The sequence below is a fragment of the Salvelinus alpinus genome, chromosome 8 (assembly GCF_045679555.1).
Source record: "Salvelinus alpinus chromosome 8, SLU_Salpinus.1, whole genome shotgun sequence".
NCBI classification, from domain to species: domain Eukaryota; kingdom Metazoa; phylum Chordata; class Actinopteri; order Salmoniformes; family Salmonidae; genus Salvelinus; species Salvelinus alpinus.
In genome coordinates, this window is record NC_092093.1 from 74,776,984 (window position 1) to 74,795,340 (window position 18,357).

Here is an 18,357-nt window from a genome sequence, read left to right on the forward strand (position 1 = left end):
GGTAATTATATGGCATGTGGATGATGCAGTTCAATTGTTGTTGTTTGAGTTCCTACAGAAGATGCAGTGTCAGCCTTTTAATATCGTACAAACACCTCTTTCTGTCTCTGTTTCTGTCTCCCCCTCGCTCTCTCTCTCCCTCTCACTCCCTGTCTCCCCACCTCTCTCTCTCCCTCCTCTCCCTGTCTCCCCAGCTCTCTCTCTCCCTCCTCTCCCTGTCTCCCCACCTCTCTCTCTCTCTCTCCCTCCTCTCCCTGTCTCCCCACCTCTCTCTCCCCCTCCTCTCCCTCTCTCGCTTGCCCTTTCACAAACCCAGGATGAATTGAATGAGTAGAGAAATACAGAGCAACTGAAACAGCATTCATGACAAAAGCAATGATAAGCTTTTATTTTGTTAAGTTAGGAGCAGAAAGAGAGAGAGAGAGAGAGAGAGTATATTATCTACCTCACTTGCTTTGGCAATGTTAACACATGTTTCCCATGCCAATAAAGCCCCTTGAATTGAATTGAATTGAGAGAGAGAGAGAGAGAGAGAGAGAGTACAGTACAGTACGTAAAGAGGTAGAGCAGAGAAAGGTACAGTTAACCACGGTCAGTTCCATATGAATTTGTTTCTTGTCGAAGCAAAAGTTTATTGTGGTGAAATACTGTCGTGCCTCTCACTGTATGGGGGATAGGAGGTCGGAGTTACAACCACAGATAGAGGCCAGCACTGCCATGCAGAGCAATATAACTCCTGTGTGTCGAGAGCCCGAGATCTAGTGGGAAAACAGAGGACTCAGAGTCAGTCTGTTGAGTAAGAAACACAGTCAGACTGAGTCACGTGCGTCCCCAGGAGCAGCCCTGCACTGTGCCATGTGCAGCTAGCCACGTCACCAATCAATTATGAAGAAAGGGCAGATCCAGTAGAGCTCCAGGTTCCTAATCACAGCTCCTGTTTATTTTGCTGCTGCTGTGATAGAGAGAGAGCGAGAGAGAGAGAGAGAGAGAGGGGGCAGAGAGAGAGAGAGAGAGAGAGAGAGGGGGCAGAGAGAGAGAGATAGAGAGAGAGAGAGAGAGAGAGAGAGAGAGTTTATTGTTTATTTACTTTCCCTTTCAACTGCTTGCACGTTGTTACAACACTGTACATAGCCAATAATATAACCTTTGAAATGTCTTTATTCTTTTACATTTTTGCAAGTGTAATGTTTGTAATGTAATGTTTATTGTCTATTCCATTTGCTTTGGCAATGTAAACATATGTTTCCCATGTTAATAAAGCCCTTTGAATTGAATTCAATTGAGAGAGAGAGAGAGAGAAAGAGAGGGAGGGAGAGAGAGAGAGAGAGAGAGAGAGAGAGAGAGAGAGAGAGAGAGAGAGAGAGAGAGAGAGGGAGAGATATATAGAGAGAGAGGGGGCAGAGAGAGAGAGAGATAAAGAGAGGGAGAGAGAGAGAGAGAGAAAGGGGGCAGAGAGAGAGAATAGAAAATGAGATGGTGATCATAAATCTCCTGTGTCTTCCTCTCCCTCCCTCCCTCTCGCCCTCCCTCCCTCCCTATCTCTTCTCTCTGTGCGAGAGGGTTAGCTTCCTCCCTGCCTCATTTATAACAGTATGACCTCCAGTGTCTGTTTAGTAGGAGAGGACTGTAGTGGCAGAGAGAGGAGAGGAGAGGGGAGGCGAGGCGAGGAGAAAGGGGGAAAGAGGGAAGGAGAGGAGAAAGGGGGAGATAGGGAAGGAGAGGAGCGGAGAGGAGAAAGGGGGAGAGAGGGAAGGAGAGGAGAGGAGAAAGGGAGAGAGAGGAAGCAGAGGAGCGGAGAGGAGAAAGGGGGAGAGAGGGAAGGAGAGGAGAAAGGGGGAGAGAGAGAGGGAGAGGAGAAAGGGGGAGAGAGGGAAGGAGAGGAGAAAGGAGGAGAGATGGTAGGAGAGGAAAGGAGAGGAGAGAGGAAAGGACGGGAGAGTGGAGGAGAGGAGAGGTGAGAAAGGGGGTGAGATGGGAAAGGGGGAGAGATGAAAGGTAAAAGGGAGACATGGGGAGGAGAGGAGAGCTCCAGCAGGTTCCACAAGTGGTTCCCGGCATTACACCTAAAGCGGACATTGCCATCGGCTGCACATGAACAGAAATCCCATGCAGCCTTGTTTACGAGTTCTAACACTGGAATGAGAGATGTCATCTACACCTCTATTAGGATGATAGAAACCCTCATTATTTAATTTGATCATTTTTCTATTTGAGCGGCATTCTCTCTGTATAGCCTACACTTTCTCGTTCTGACTAATTAACAGAGTGGGACGGGTGTGGCTTTGTGACAATGGTCAAGAGCAGCTGCTCACTGATTTGACGGCTTCAATGAAGTTCCACCTCCGACACGGCCAAAACATCCGTCATGCGGCTGTCTGCTGGTTAACGCCGGATCTGATTGAATCCAGGCCTACATTGATTCCCAACTTTCACCTTGTTAATATTTAGCAACAGTGCTAAGAACCAGACAGCGCAAACAGCAAATGTCCCTGGAATCTGGCGGTAGAGAGGGACAGGAGAGCAAACAACAGTGGATAAAAGACTGGAACTATTACAATATCAACAGCCAGTGTGAGACAGACTTTCTGCACAGAGACAAACGGAGACTTATTGAGAGATTATAGTGAGACATTTGAGAAATGATGCTGGTGGTGCGTGACTGTTGTCCTGGGACTTCGCTCAGTGGGCGGCTCCCAGGTGGCCCCATCAACCTCTGCGGATCTCCTGAGTTCACTAGAGCAGCGCAGCCTCAACCAGACTCTGGGTAACTCTGCGTCCTTCTTGGGAGTTAATCCCTGTTGGTAACCAGAACAATCCACTTGACATCACCCAGTTCCATGATTTAAGAGGAACATGCTTCAGGATAATCTCTAACTTGACTCGCAAGCTTCACTGCTTGAACCCCTAATAATAATTAATGCCAAAAACAACAATGGGGTTTCTTGTAGCTTCTGTTACAATTGTTACAGGATTTTGTTTTTTAAGTTTCTAAATACCAGGGTCAACGGCATCATCGCATTTCGCGCTCCATGATGGGCATATGGACACATGGCAACGTCCGCTCACTGTTTTGCTGCACCCTAAAATAAAGCTTTGGTGATTAAGATTTGTTTCAAGGCGGTCTCAACTCTGTCCTCTGTTGGTCCACATGGGCCAGCTCAGGAGAACCACTTCCAACGATATCATCAGTCTCTCTCTCTCTCTCTCCTCACCTCACCTCTCTTCTCCTCACCTCTCTTCTCCTCACCTCTCCTCTCTTCTCCTCACCTCTCCTCTCCTCTCTTCTCCTCACCTCTCTTATCCCCACCTGTCCTCTCCTGTATTCTCCTCACCTCTTCTCTCTTCTCCTCTCTTCTCTTCTGCTCTCCATCAGGGAAATAGATTGGAGTAGACATCTCGCGCTCTTCATTTGCATAGCAATATGCCCCAATTTCCCAAGTGATTCTTAAACCATTGGACTCTCTCTCTCTTCTCGTTCTCTCTCTCTATCATTATTTATCTCATTCACCCTCATTATATTCTTGCAAAAAATCTTTTCTGTGATTGTTAGCATTTTGCTCACATTTTCATTTTGGTGTCAGCTAAACCATAACAGTCATTTACATAACAAAATACAGCTGGAATCATTTTTTACATGGCCTATTATAGCACTGTGAGACACTACCCACTGGGCACAGACGTCAATTCCACTTCTATTCCACTTTGGTTCAAAATAATTTCATTGAAATGCAGTAGAAACAATGTTGATTCAACCAGAGTGTGCCCAGTGGGTACTATATATTATTTTATACTGGCATCTCATTTATTTGCTGTATACACAAATCCAGACCCAGTCATTTGTGTGTCTGTCTATAGCAGCATACTTATTGAGAGAGCACATCTGGCCCGGAGTGGACGGGATCTGTTTTTCATGATACACATTCCTCTGTAGATAAGTGCTTCAAGTCAATGAGAACAGAATGAATAAACTATTGTCCTTTTGTCCATGCCGGGTGCTTCAGAAAGAGTGAGAGTGAGGGGTGAGTGAGAGGAAGAGGGAGGAAGAGAGAGGGAGACGGTAGGAGGAAGATATGGCGGGAGAGAGAGAGAGCGATAGACAGGGAGAGAAGAGAGGGGGGAGACAAAACGAGGAAGAGAGAGGGAGACGGTAGGAGGGAGAGAGGGGGAGAGATAGAGAGAGCGGAAAGAGAGAGCGGAAAGAGAGAGACTAATTGATAATGTGGCTTTCCGACTGTTCTCTATTCATTCTGGGTTTTCTGGTTCCTGTCCTCCTCTGTCCCAGTTAGTGAATGAATCTAAATCTACGTCCCAAATGGCATCATATTCCCTATGTAGTGCACTATATAGGGAATAGGGTGTCATTTGGGACGTACACTCTGACTGGGACACGGCTGGTTGCCACTGGAGCCTTCTGGGGTCAGAGTTCAACCCAGCGTAAAATCACCGGCTTACCCGCATAATTACAAAGGGGACCAGTGCTTCCCATGCTCTCACAGAAGGAAGACACTCCAGTTCATTTTGATCTGTGTGTGTGTGTGTGTGCGTGTGCGTGTGCGTGTGCGTGTGCGTGTGCGTGTGTGTGTGTGTGTGTGTGTGTGTGTGTGTTAAGACCATAATGGTTCCCATCAGTGGTAGTGGTTGTTTTTACTGCCTCATCCTTTCATTTGGGGAATCAATGGTGGATCACACACACTCTCTCAGACCCTGCTCTGATCCTGCCGACCCTGCTTTGACCCTACTCTGACCCTGCTCGCCTCTCACACACATATCACTCATCTCTTTCTGTGTGTGCATATTTAGCGATTGTGGCTTTCTCGGGTGTATAGTTAAACTCCCAAGAAAAGTTTCAGCATAAATTGCGCTGCAGATTATAATTCACACATCCTGTCCATTTGAAGTATGATGGTGTATTTACTCATAGGGATTGTATGTGTGCGAAAGGCAGATGTCACCCTTAGTGCTCTGATCTGATCTCACACTACACATGTCTCACACACATCTCTCTCTCTCTCTCTCTCTCTCTCTCTCTCTCTCTCTCTCTCTCTCTCTCTCTCTCTCTCTCTCTCTCTCTCTCTCTCTCTCTCTCTAGGTAATGATCTGTTCCTAGTGGCAGTCCATGAGCTGGGCCATGCCCTTGGTTTGGAACACTCCAACGATCCCACAGCCATCATGGCCCCCTTCTACCAGTACATGGACACAGAGAACTTCAAGCTGCCCCACGACGACCTCCAGGGAATCCAGAAGATCTACGGTAGTCTAGCCTTCCTCTCGTTTAATACAACCATCTGCTTCTATCATTAGTGTGCTGCCGGAGGGAGGGAGGGAGGGGCAGACCTGGGTACACCATCAAACCTCTCCTCGTCCTTCCTTCTTTTACTGTTCTTCCTCCTCCTCCACCCTTTCATTGTCATTTTGGTCTTCAAGGGAAGTGGGCAGGACTCTTATAAAGCAGATGGGTCTTAACCTTTCCCCTCTTCCTCCTCCTAAAATCAGGGTTGTATTGGAGAGAAGTGTGTGCGTAACAACATGAGAGTTTGCCGTCGTAAGGGATAGCATCGAGCGCAGATTCTATTTATGTTTATGGTGTGTGTGGTTCATCTCTCCATCGTTCTCGCTATCATTATATAATTGCAAAGTGCTTTGCCCCCACTAATCCAGGGTCTATTTCAAGAGATTTAATTCAGTCAATGAATACAATCCCTGTGGTGCTCCCAGGAAGCAGCTGATCAGTTCACTGTACTGACTGACTGGCATGATGATGATGATGATGATGATACCTAGTGGAGTAGCACTGTAATCTGCTGATCCTATGGGCCTACAATCCCCGGGGATGATTGCCTAAGGTCATGTGTTCGTCCATGTCTTCATTTGTTGGTTAGTTTGTCCGTTCATTCATTCATTTGTTTTTTGTTCATTCAGTCATTCACTCACTCACTAATGAATTTATTCACCCTCTCTTTCTCTATTTCCTAATGCTGTCACCTCTGTGTAATAGTCCTGTCACTGTTGTTGGCCCCAGCCTTGTTATCCGGCTGCATGATTGGCACCGGTCCTGTCCAAATGGGATTAATAATCATTTAATAACCCACAGCTATGGACAGACATCCATTATAGAATTTCAGCTGTTTATTTATATAAGCTAAATAAGTACACCAACACTGAACCCAAGCCGCTTAACATTCAATAATACTACTGAACTAATAATGTCAAAGAATCACAGTCAGTTCATTTAATAAGAACAAAGTTAGAAATGAGTCTGTTTGGATAGCAGGGCTAAGTCCCAAATGACACCCTATTCCCTGTAAAGTGCACTTCTTTTGACCAGAGCCATATGCACTATATCGGGAATAGGGTGTAATTTGTGATGCAGGCTAGGTCTCGTCTCCTTTTAATGGCTGTAGTCTAGCTGGGTTAACATTGGACTGTAATTGACGTGTTAATGATGACAGCGTGTCACGCTGTGTTCCTCTGTTCTTTATTACCAATCTAAATGACTATTACATTTGCTAAGCCAATTACACCACCTCTCTGTAACAGGTAGTTAGAGACGATTGAAGTGGAGTGTTCTGGTGGAACCCTGCGACACAAAGCTCCCAGGAGATTGACTTATGCGTGTCTGTGTCCTGTGTCTGTGGGCTATTGCGTTAGGACCAAAAGTTTCAGATACCCTTAGGTCCCCATCTCAAAAGGCAACCTATTCCTTTACTTACTTACTTACTTACTTTATTGTCCCCATGGGGAAATTTTGTTGCAGTGCACTACTACTTGAAAGTGCACTACTACTTTATAGAGCCCTATGGACATAACGTAGAGAATAGGCTGCAATTTGGGACTCATTATGAGAGTACAATGCTGTGTGGACCCCACCCCACCTTCTAGCTCTGAGTCTACTGATGGCTACGTTATTGAGGGAAAATGTACTTTCTTTACCTGTGATATGTGGTTGTCCCACCTAGTTATCTGAAGATGAATGTACTGTAAGTTGTTCTGGGTAAGAGCGTCTGCTAAATGACTCAAATGTACTGTAGTCTTTTGATTGTTTTTGTTAATTTGTTTGTTTGTTTAGTAATATTGTTGATGTTGTTTTCATTCAGGTCCACCAGATAAGGTTCCCCAGCCGACCAAGCCTTTACCAACAGCCCCCCCACACCGCTCACAACCCCCCTCGGACCCTCGCAAGCCTGACAGGCAGACGCGACCCCCCAGGATACCTACGGGGGACAAGCCCAGCCAGCCCAATGCCAAGCCTAACATCTGTGATGGAGGCTTCAACACCCTGGCCATTCTGAGACGAGAGATGTTCGTGTTCAAGGTAGGAAGTCACTGTGTTGAACCATCCACTACTTCAACTACATTCAAAAGAACTACCTGAGTGGCAATTACCTTTGGGCATGAGAGAGTTTGCAACAACAACAAGAAAAACAACAACATCATGACGGCATACAACAAACACACCACATATGACCAACACAGCAACTTCACAGCAAGATAGCACACCATCAACATGTCATGGTCCTGGGTGTGTGTGTGCATGTTCCTGGGTGTGTGTGTGCATGTTCCTGGGTGTGTGTGTGCATGCATACGTGTGTGTCTATCCAGCTCAAAGGACCAGGGCCCGGTTGCATAAAACACCTTCAGTTAATTTTCCCCTTATATTTTCACTTAAAGTTTCCTTAACTTTAAGTCAGTTGCACAAAACATTTTAATGTGAATTTCCCCCTTAAATTAAGTGAAAAATGTAAGTGTGCCCATGAGGTCCCTTAACGGTTTCATTCCGTATGGATATCAATTTAAACAGCATTTGTGGAGATTAATGTTGCTTTTATCTGCTCTGGTTACAAAATAAAAATGTCTTAGGTAAACAATGGAAGGTGCACGATTCATGGCTATAAAGCTAGCTGGCTAGTTAGCTATAGCTACTCTGTAAGCTAGCTTGACGTACTACAAAGTAATATAATGTAAGTTGAGAAAAAAGTAACCACAAGAAACGTGGTTTATTATCTTCTGAAGCAATATGGTTATCCTATCTTGATTGTAGAAGTTATTTTTTGTTATCTTACAAAATGAAAGCAACCTTTTTGACTAGTTGTTTAGTAAGGCCGTCTCCGTGGTAACAGATACTTGTTCTGCCATACATGCCTTCAAACTACCGTAAAACCCCTTAAGTTTGCCCTTATCTAGGGAAATATTTGCAATGCCCTTAAACCATTCCCTTAGGTAAGGTACGATTATTCCTTAACCCTTAAGGGAAACACTCTGTGGATCAGCCGCACACAAGGGTACTTTTAGGGTGTAGTATTGTTCCCGGTGGTACAAAAATATAAAAATACACATAATATATCTTCAGAGGCACACGTTTCTCACCTGGTACTTTTTAGCATACATGTGCTGATAATCTATTATAATGGTACCTTTTTGTACTTAATATTTTGAATATGAAGCTACAATCATCACACACTCTCAAAAACCATTCCCATTATTATAATATTTCCCAGCATGCTCTATTTCAGGTTGATTATTATTATTTTTTTCAACATGTGTGCACATTAATTGATTGATTGATCTTAAGCTACACAAAGATAAATTACATACATAACAAAACGAATCTGTTAGTAGTTGGATTTAATGCATCCGTTATTGAGATGGTTGTTTCCATGTAGATGGTTTAGGTAGTCTCATTTATCCATTTTCCTTACCTTGGCAGTCATTCTAACTGCAGGTTACAGGTGAATAGAAGTAAAAAAAATGTTTAAAAAAAAAAAGATATCTTAACTCTGGCTGGATTCCAATAAGAACTACATATTACTTTGCAAGCAGCATAATGTGACTTGCCCGATATGGCCAGACACCCTGGGAAATATTCAAATAAGGTTTTACACCCTACAGTGTTAAAACAACACCTAAAACCCATTTAAGACATACATTTTTGCCCCTTAAAAAGAAAAAAGGCAACAACTAAAAAAGGGAAACGTTTACCTTTTCCAAATGTATGCTTCTGTGGACTACATATAATGAGGTACTATCTCATCCCGTAAGGTACACTATTGGCTCTTTTAAGGTACGAACTGCAAGGGTACAATTATATACCTATAACTAAAGGTACAAACGACTACCTTACAGGATACCACTACAGTGACAAGCGTTTGTACCCCTTTAAGAACAAATATAAACCTTTATTTTGGAGAGTGTGCTTTCAGTTTGTCAGATCTCAGAGTCGAACTAATGGAAAGGCTCTGTGTGGGAGGGCTTCATATATGTGCCTAATATGTACTAATGTAGCCGATAAATGAAGCACTCTGGGTAGTGGGTATACCCGTAGTTATATATAGCTACAGAGTAGTCAGTGGTTTCTGTTGGTCAGGAGATTTCAAGCGTTATCATCATTGAAACTCAAGGGGACATGTGTACTGCACTGTAGCTCATGTAATTAGCACTTTAACATCTCTAAAATGTAACTCTCTTCCACATTCATTTTCTTAAGAGGAATTTAACAGACTGCACTGTATGATAGTCTACATATAGCACTTTATAGTGATTATGTAAGTGACTGAGTGACTCACACATTCTAAATGTGAGGTCTGTACGCTATGGCAGGGATGTGTTCCAAATGGCACCCTATTTCCTATATAGTGCACTACCTCTGACAAGGGCCCTGGTCAAAAGTAGTGCCGTAAATAGGAAGTAGGGTGCCATTTGGGACGCAAGCCCAGGACTTGTTTGAATATCTATTAGCTTACATAGAAATAACATCTAGTCCAGATGGAATATGGTGTTCTCTTCCCAAACAAACCCCACAGTAGTAAACTCATCTCAGTTCACCCAGAACAAAAATGGTGCATAATTTGGTTTATGTTTATGTTTCGTGGTCTGTCCACGAGAGATTATCCAGTAACAAACCCCACAGTAGCTTTCTGTCCAGTAACAAACCCCACAGTAGCTTTCTGTCAAGAGTCAGTGTGCAGCAGGTAGGACGGAGTCAGGCGCAGAACACAGAACTGAGTAAAAACGTACTTTACTCGGAAAATCAAACAAATTCCATACAGTTAAAAATATTCCAGCTCGACACAAACGAGCAACTACTTAACAAAGAACAAACACGCACAAAAACCATTTGGGAACCAGAGGGTTAAATAGGGAATAAATTATAACGTAATGGAAACCAGGTGTGTACAATCAAGACAAAACAAATGGAAAAAGAAACGTAGATCAGTGGCGGCTAGAAAGCCGGTTAGAAAGCGGCTAGAAAGCCAAACGCCGCCCGAACAAGGAGAGGCACCAACTTTGGCGGAAGTCGTGACACTTTCTGTCCAGTAACAAGCCCCACAGTAGCTTTCTGTCCAGTAACAAACCCCACAGTAGCTTTCTGTCCAGTAACAAACCCCACAGTAGATTTCTGTCCAGTAACAAGCCCCACAGTAGCTTTCTGTCCAATAACAAGCCCCACAGTAGCTTTCTGTCCAGTAACAAACCCCACAGTAGATTTCTGTCCAGTAACAGGCCCCACAGTAGCTTTCTGTCCAGTAACAAACCCCACAGTAGCTTTCTGTCCAGTAACAAACCCCACAGTTACTTTCTGTCCAGTAACAAACCCCACAGTAGATTTCTGTCCAGTAACAAGCCCCACAGTAGCTTTCTGTCCAGTAACAAGCCCCACAGTAGCTTTCTGTCCAGTAACAAACCCCACAGTAGCTTTCTGTCCAGTAACAAACCCCACAGTAGATTTCTGTCCAGTAACAAACCCCACAGTAGCTTTCTGTCCAGTAACAAGCCCCACAGTAGCTTTCTGTCCAGTAACAAGCCCCACAGTAGCTTTCTGTCCAGTAACAAGCCCCACAGTAGCTTTCTGTCCAGTAACAAACCCCACAGTAGCTTTCTGTCCAGTAACAAACCCCACAGTAGCTTTCTGTCCAGTAACAAGCCCCACAGTAGCTTTCTGTCCAGTAACAAACCCCACAGTAGCTTTCTGTCCAGTTTAACACAGAGTCGGGATGTGTCAATGCGTATGTATCCTCATCCAGAGACTCAGAGTCTCCGAGTACAAGGCCCTGGCAGCTCACAGTTAGCTAATGCACGCCCGCACACACATATACATATGCACACACACAGGAGAAAAGGGGAAAGCCCTCCAGGCAACACAAAGATCAGCTATGTTCTCCACCAAAGAGAAAGAGAGAGAGAGCGGCTGTTCTTTTGTGTGTATTTTTCAGGGGTTATAAATAGCTAGTATTCATTGGTTAAGTAGGCTAAGACACGTGGAACTCACTGGGGAAATACCCCTCTCATAGAATATTGCCAAACACATTTCACTGTGGTTTGGTTTATTTAATTTGAACAGTGATTCTACTTGTGTCTTACATTGCTTGGAATTCTCACTCGGCTTTCCAAAAAACAGTAACAGCCATTGCAGATTTGACTCTTCTCCTGTCTCAGTCCACTGTACTTAATCATGGAGACAAGACAAAAGGACACATGTATAATATTTGTGTGTAGGAAAAACCTTCAGACCAACAGTCTCAGTGACCTGTGTCTCCATGGAAATGTCTGCCTAAGAACCCCCCTCACATGGTTTCTCCCACCTCTCCCCTGGCAAAAGTTGGCTTGGAACCCGGCCTTGGTGATAGTCAGTAGTGGAGAGAGACATGAGATTTCAAGACAGAGCTAAGAAAGATAGATAGTACGTCAAATAGTGGCCCATAGGGCTCTTGACAAAAGTAGTGCACTATATAGGGAATAGGGTGCTATTAGGATGTACACAAAGGAACACAGGAAGTCTCAGTCTGATCGTTTATGAGTTTGGCACCTCAGGGATGGATGGATAGATTTCCACAATAACGACTCTGGATATGAATCAAAACACTGGCCAACTACTCACGATTCAGACCATGGATAGAGGTCATATTTAACTCGCAGATCAAAGAGAGCATTGGCCCGTTTTATTTTCTGGTTTGGTTTAGTGGTATTTCAACTCCAGAAAGAGTTGATTTCAAGGGCTATTGTTTTTTTGTTTTGTTTTTAGGCTGTCAATGAGCATATTTAACGACGCTAAAAAGAAAATAAATCACATTCCCTGTTCTAACCATCATCATTATCCCTCTCGTGAAGAGACAACACAAAATCACCTATTATGCAACTTCCTTTATGTATATGAATTGTGTTTCTAAGTTGTTTTTTACACTATGCGTTTGAGCCCATTGTAATTATAGTGTGTGGTTTGAATCCGGTTTTCAAGAGAAGCTCTCAGCTTGTCCATCATTTGCAACAAAAGCACAATGCATGTTTTCTCCCAAATCCAAATGTGCTCCGCATGGTCAAGACACATCTAAGCTAGGTATTATGAGAGAGAGAGAGGGTGTGGGGGATTCTATTAGCATCACTTAACCAGCAGCAGGGGAGATGAAGAGGAAGTTAGTGCTACTCTCTGACTGGCTCACAGCTACTCAGAGCCAATCACAATCCCTCCCACACACATCAGACAGGAAGCAGGACGCTGAGAGTATGGATGTTCTGTTCAGGGTAACTGAGGTTGTCATGGAGGAGACTGACTGGTCAAGAGTGGATGAATAACAACAGAGGGAGAGAGGGAGCGAGTTTGGGAGGGAGGGAGGGATACGTAAGTAGATAAAATACATGATGTGTAGAGATAAGCAGTTTCCTGAACAAATAAGTCCTCTAATTGAATAGCAATTTGGAAGGATGTTTATTACTCATACTTAGGGCTGTACTCTGCAATGTACATGAATTGGCTCCAGTAACAAGTAGAGTTGGAATCTTCATTAGTCTGTGTCTGTGGTATTTCCTCTGAAGCAGGTCTGTGTGCAGAGTGACAGTCTGTCTGGTTGATGGGTTACTGAGGAGGGAGGGAGGGAGTACGAGCGAGCTTTGGCTATTTTGGCTCACCTCATCCTCCAGTTGATTGTGTTGGAAGACACGTTGTCACTACCTGCCAAGTCATTAAAGATGAAATCTCCTCAGCCCTGAAAGACTGAAACACAGGTGGTCCCATAATGGGAAATAGGACTAGAGAGGATGGTGTGGTAGACCTACAATCGTTTCAGCTGTAAGTTATATGAAACCATGAAGGAATATCATACACTTCCATCAAACATCAAGAGATCCTTGAGGGAGTATCTCTCATCATAACTACAGTTGCAGTCTCAAACTCTGGGGCCTCTTCCGTACCCCCCTGCCTATCTGATGTACCACAGTGATGTATAACGGAGACTTTCTGCATTTAGAAGTTACCTTTCCTCCTCTCCGCTCTGCTTTCAACAGGAAGAGGAGGGAACGGGTGAAAGGAAAGCACATGCTGTTCAGTAGCTTTCCAGTGTCCTTGACGGAGCTCAGAGCCATACAGCCAAGTCTGGATTTACAGTTATTATGGCCCTGCCGTCTTCAGTGGTGGAGAGGAGGGGTTGAAGAGGGTCGGCAAGGTTTCAGAGAGAACAGTAAACTGTACAGACATGACATGTTGCGTCCAGCAATCACCACCACATGATACCGTACATGCCCCAAAAAATTGCACACTTCCTTATGCTACCCCTTGGCTCCCACCCACCTCCTCCTACCCCCTCCTCTCCCGTGCCCCTGCGTACAGGGATTGAGGGACACAGTCTCATGCGAGAGCCCGATTTAGACCAGAGCAGCAGAGAGACACTTCCTTCCTGTCCTGAATGTGTGAACAGATTTAGTGCTGGACTGGCTGGTCACACTAGGATGCAGTGGCAGAGCAGGAAGACCCATCTGATTCATCCCTCTATCCCTCCACCTTTCAATTTTTTTTTTTACTGTTACTACACCTTTTGTTTTGTAAATGGGGGTTGTTTCTCTTGTTCTCTCTCTTTCTCGCCTCCCACCCTCTTTTCCCTCCTTCCCTCCTTCTCTGCCCTCTCCTCACTGCTCCTCACTGTTTCCCCTCCTCTCTCCTCTTCAGTTGGGCTTGAAGAGAAGAGCGGGCGTCACTTAACTAAGTGTCTTTCACTCATCCATCCCCACCCATCTTTCTCCATTCTTCCCTTCCTCCTTGTCTTAACTAGAGTAGTGTGCTTGTCTCTAGTGCCTGACTTCCCCTCTCTGAGGCGGTAGGTAGCCTAGCATTTAAGAACGTTGGGCCAGTAACCGACAAGTCGCTGGTTTGAATCCCCGAGCCGACTAGGCGAAAAATCTGTCGTTGTGCCCTTAAGCAAGGCTCTTAACCCTAATGGCTCCTGTAAGTCGCTCTGGATCAGATCTTCTGTTAGATGTGCGTTGATGTACGGGGTCTACTAGGAAGTGGGTAACAAAGTGTGTGTATTATCTGTGCTTATCCCTCTGAGGCGAACCCAGGACCTGGCTTCTTTCATCTCCACTCCTTTCTCCCCACTGTCCTTTCACCTTAACACACACGCACATCAGATCAACCCCAATTGGCTTGTTTAGCCTCAACTGACCTCATTGTTGACCTCTGTCATGTTCAGTCTCTCAGGGATGCCCGTATGCTGCTTTATGGCTGTTCTGTGGCTAGGTGCTCTTACTTACAGCACTTTTAATGCAGATCATTTATAGATGTCAGTTGTTGACTTATAGCCCTACATGCATACCTGCAGTGATATTTGCACTACATTGAGGAACATCTGTGAACTCAAACATTCAGTGTTAAGAGTTTTTTATTTTGTTGTTGTTCTCTTTTACAGCTGTACCACTGTCTAAATGCATCATCAGTATTGCAAGGTAGCACTGTGATTCTGTTTGTCTGCATTTCTTCTCCATAATCTTCTGTTACAGAGGTTATAGTAGTTATTTTGATTAGTTTGGACATTTGGGTAATTCCAAGTGCCAGCAGAAATTGCCTACATCTCAGGTTGGCTCACTGTCCATATTTTCCGAGCAGGAGAAAGAGGGAGATTGGAACATTTTGTCTTCTACAGAGTCGAAAGGAATCAAATAGCTCCGATTTCACAGTTTGATCTGTTTTCAATTACCGGGCTGAGTCCCATACTGAAGAAAACGCTGAACAATTGAAATCAATCAGGGCTTAGTGTAGAGTGTAGGGGCCATGGGACACTGTGTGTGTGTGTGTGTGTGTGTGTGTGTGTGTGTGTGTGTGTGTGTGTGTGTGTGTGTGTGTGTGTGTGTGTGTGTGTGTGTGTGTGTGTGTGTGTGTGTGTGTGTGTGTGTGTGTGTGTGTGTGTGTGTGTGTGATGGTGTGTGAAAGTGTGTGTACATGTCCTCCACACGCACACACACACACACACACACACACACACACACACACACACACACACACACACACACACACACACACAGCGAGTTTGATAAATGGGCTGTGCACGTTTTAATGTGAATAAGGCGTGATGTTGTGATGATGCCAGTGATGAGGTATCTCTATCCTTCTCTCTTTCCCCCTCACTCCCCTCATCCTCTCTTTCTCTCTCTCCCTCTTTCGCCCCTGTCTTTCTCTCACTGTCTCTCTTTACCCTCTCTCTCTACCCCCCCCCCCCCTCTTCTCTGTCTCTCTCTCTTTCTCGCTCTCTCTGTCTCTACTTCTCCGAGGGCAGGTCACTGTGTGTTTGGCCTCTGTGGAAGGCTAGAGCGGCCATTCCGTGCCAAGGGTGTGGTGTCTTACTGAGCCATAATGTCTTTCTCAGCTGGGCCTGTGAGCTCTTTCCTCTAAGTTTTGGCCCAACTCTCTTATCTTCAGGTTACATCCAGCATCAAAAAGACAGGCACACCTTAAACTTGGCTATGTGCATTTTTCCTTTAGATTGTTTTATTTTTCCTCAAGTTTCTTTAAAAAACTGAGCCATTTGACCTGAATAGTTTAGCATGTTTACAGTACAGGTTACATACTAATAAGCCTAATGGATGTTGATGCAGAGTAATGGAATCATCTCTCGGTCATTAAGCTTCACAGCTGTTAAACTAACTAGCTGGGTTTTGATTTCCAACAACACATTTTAGCTTGTGTTGAAATGTTGGTATGCCAGTGTGTTAATGACCCTTTCTCTCTCCTCTCCTCTCTCTCCCTCCCTTTTCTCCTCTTCTCTCCTCTCAGGATCACTGGTTTTGGAGGGTACGGGACAACGCAGTGATGCCGGGGTACCCCATGCTCATCAATGTCTTCTGGAGAGGACTGCCCCCCAAGATAGACGCTGTCTACGAGAACAGCGAGGGGAAATTTGTCTTCTTCAAAGGTAAGGATGCCCACAGATGTATTATACATGATCTATATCAGGGATGGGTAACTGGCGGCCCGCGGGTCGCATGGCCCCCCTTTTGTAGTTTTTTTGGGGAGGGCTCATTCTTACTTACTGTTAAGAGTTAGAATAATAGTACACAAAGTGCAATTTCGAAATTTGATTGTGTATCAGCAGTTACTCAATTAGGCCATGTCAGCTAATTTTTGGGGGTTTGGTAAGTTAGTCTAGCGGCCAGCTATCTAAACTTGTAGTAAGCATGGTCGAATTACTGACCAGGGTGTGGACCATTGATCATCAGTTATCATATTAAAAGCTGAACGCATTTGCCTCCAACCTACAGTATAGCAACATGTGAAGAATTGCAGGAAATTAGCTGTAAAACTACACATTTTTCTCTTTTCCCCCGACCAATGTTGCCCATCCCTGATCTGCATAATCAGATAAATCCTGGACCAAAAAGCATGTTCAATAGGATACAGTAGGATGGGTCTTGCTCCTTATTCTTGGTTATGTGTGTGTGTATGCGTACGTGTGTGCATGGAGTGACGTTGCTGTAGTAGAAGGATTAACCAGAGGCTTATCTCTCCAGACTACGTGACTATAGACCCTGTACTTACTGTAACCCAGGCAATTTGCCTCTTAATCTCAGACAGTCAAAAGCAGTTTGTCCTTTGAAAATGTGTGTGTGCGTGTGCTTTCATGCATTGTCTCTTCCATAATCAGTCTATTTGAATGTATGACCTCACTAGCCCCACTGCAGCACAGATTAGTCTCTTCTCTGAACGTGTTTACATCATATAAACCTATAGCAGAAGAAGGGGATGTCTCAATATATACATTTACTGAAAGAGACAGCAAATAAACAAACAAACAGACTTGTATACTCCCATGAGAGAGGAAGGGAGGGATGTGGGGAAGAGAGGAGACGGGTGTAAATCTGGGTCTGTCTTGATAATAACTACAAATCACAGATGGTTCGCAAACACATTTCTATTTTTCACAGTTCCTCGAAAAACAGACTAGTTGTCCCCTGTGTCCCCGAGAGCTCCTGAAATCCCTTTTTTCTTTTTTTTTCTTTTCTGGTTGTAGCGTTGAGATTTCCATGAAATAAGAGGGTTTATTACTATGTCCTGTAAAAAAAAAACTGTGAGCTTTCAAACAGAAGAAAGTGACTCTATAGGTAACAATGTAGGCAACGCATATTCATGTAGGTGTCTGTGGAGATAAGCATTCATGAATGTTTATTAATTGACTTTGAATGCCTTATAAGGCAAAGCTTATAAATACGTTCTGACGTTGTTTGCAACAGACTCATGCAGACTCAAATGGCACCTCATTTCCTATTTAGGACATTACTTTTGACCAGGGAATATATATTTAGAATTTTTATATTTAACCTTTATTTAACTAGGCAAGTCAGTAAAGAATACATTCTTATTTACAATGACGGCCTACCCCAGCTGGGCCAATTGTGCACCGCCCTATGGGACTCCCAATCACGGCCAGATGTGATACAGCCTGGAATCGAACCAGGGACTGTAGTGCCATCTCTTGCACTGAGAGACAGTGCCTTAGACCACTGCGCCACTCAGGAGTCCTAATTTAGAGAAAAGGGTGCCATTTGTGACGCGGACTCCCTGTTTTTAAAGCTGTGTTATACAAACACTGAATCGGCATGTAAATTAGACCCTCATTTGAATAAATATGCATCGCTCATAACAACCTTGTTTCTTAGCTGTCTGCCTTTAGGACTAGGGGTGTATATGTTTGGAGAAATCTGCTCATAAAGAAAGTCATTGACTCAATAATGTCCACTCATACCCTGCTGACCTTTAAATGGGAGCAATGCGATAAGATAGAAAGTTATAGTATCAAAGTGCACTGACTATAAGGTTGCGTCCCAATTGCCACCCTATTCCCTATATACTGCACTACTTTTGAACAGAGCTCTATGGGTTTTTGTGAAGTGTAGTCCACTATAAAGGGAATAGGGTTCCTTTTGGGACTTAGACTAAATGTAGAAGAGCTACCAGAATAACTGCATCAACCCGTTAATTCGGTAGCACTGCATCCATGGTCTTTCTGATTAGCCCGACAGAAACACACACACACGCACACACACACACACACACACACACACACACACACACACACACACACACACACACACACACACACACAA

The 18,357-nt window shown here is 44.2% G+C and overlaps 1 protein-coding gene across 4 annotated transcripts in view; it reads left to right on the top strand.

Moving 5' to 3' along the window:
* Positions 1 to 18,357, top strand: part of LOC139583714 (matrix metalloproteinase-16-like) — a 74,230-nt gene that overhangs the window by 42,751 nt on the left and 13,122 nt on the right. For all 4 annotated transcript variants that reach the window (XM_071415087.1, XM_071415088.1, XM_071415089.1 and 1 more), the window contains 3 exons: positions 5,090 to 5,251; positions 7,095 to 7,312; positions 16,031 to 16,169. In XM_071415087.1, coding sequence (XP_071271188.1) covers positions 5,090 to 5,251; positions 7,095 to 7,312; positions 16,031 to 16,169 — 519 coding nt within the window. The remainder of the gene's footprint in view (positions 1 to 5,089; positions 5,252 to 7,094; positions 7,313 to 16,030; positions 16,170 to 18,357) is intronic.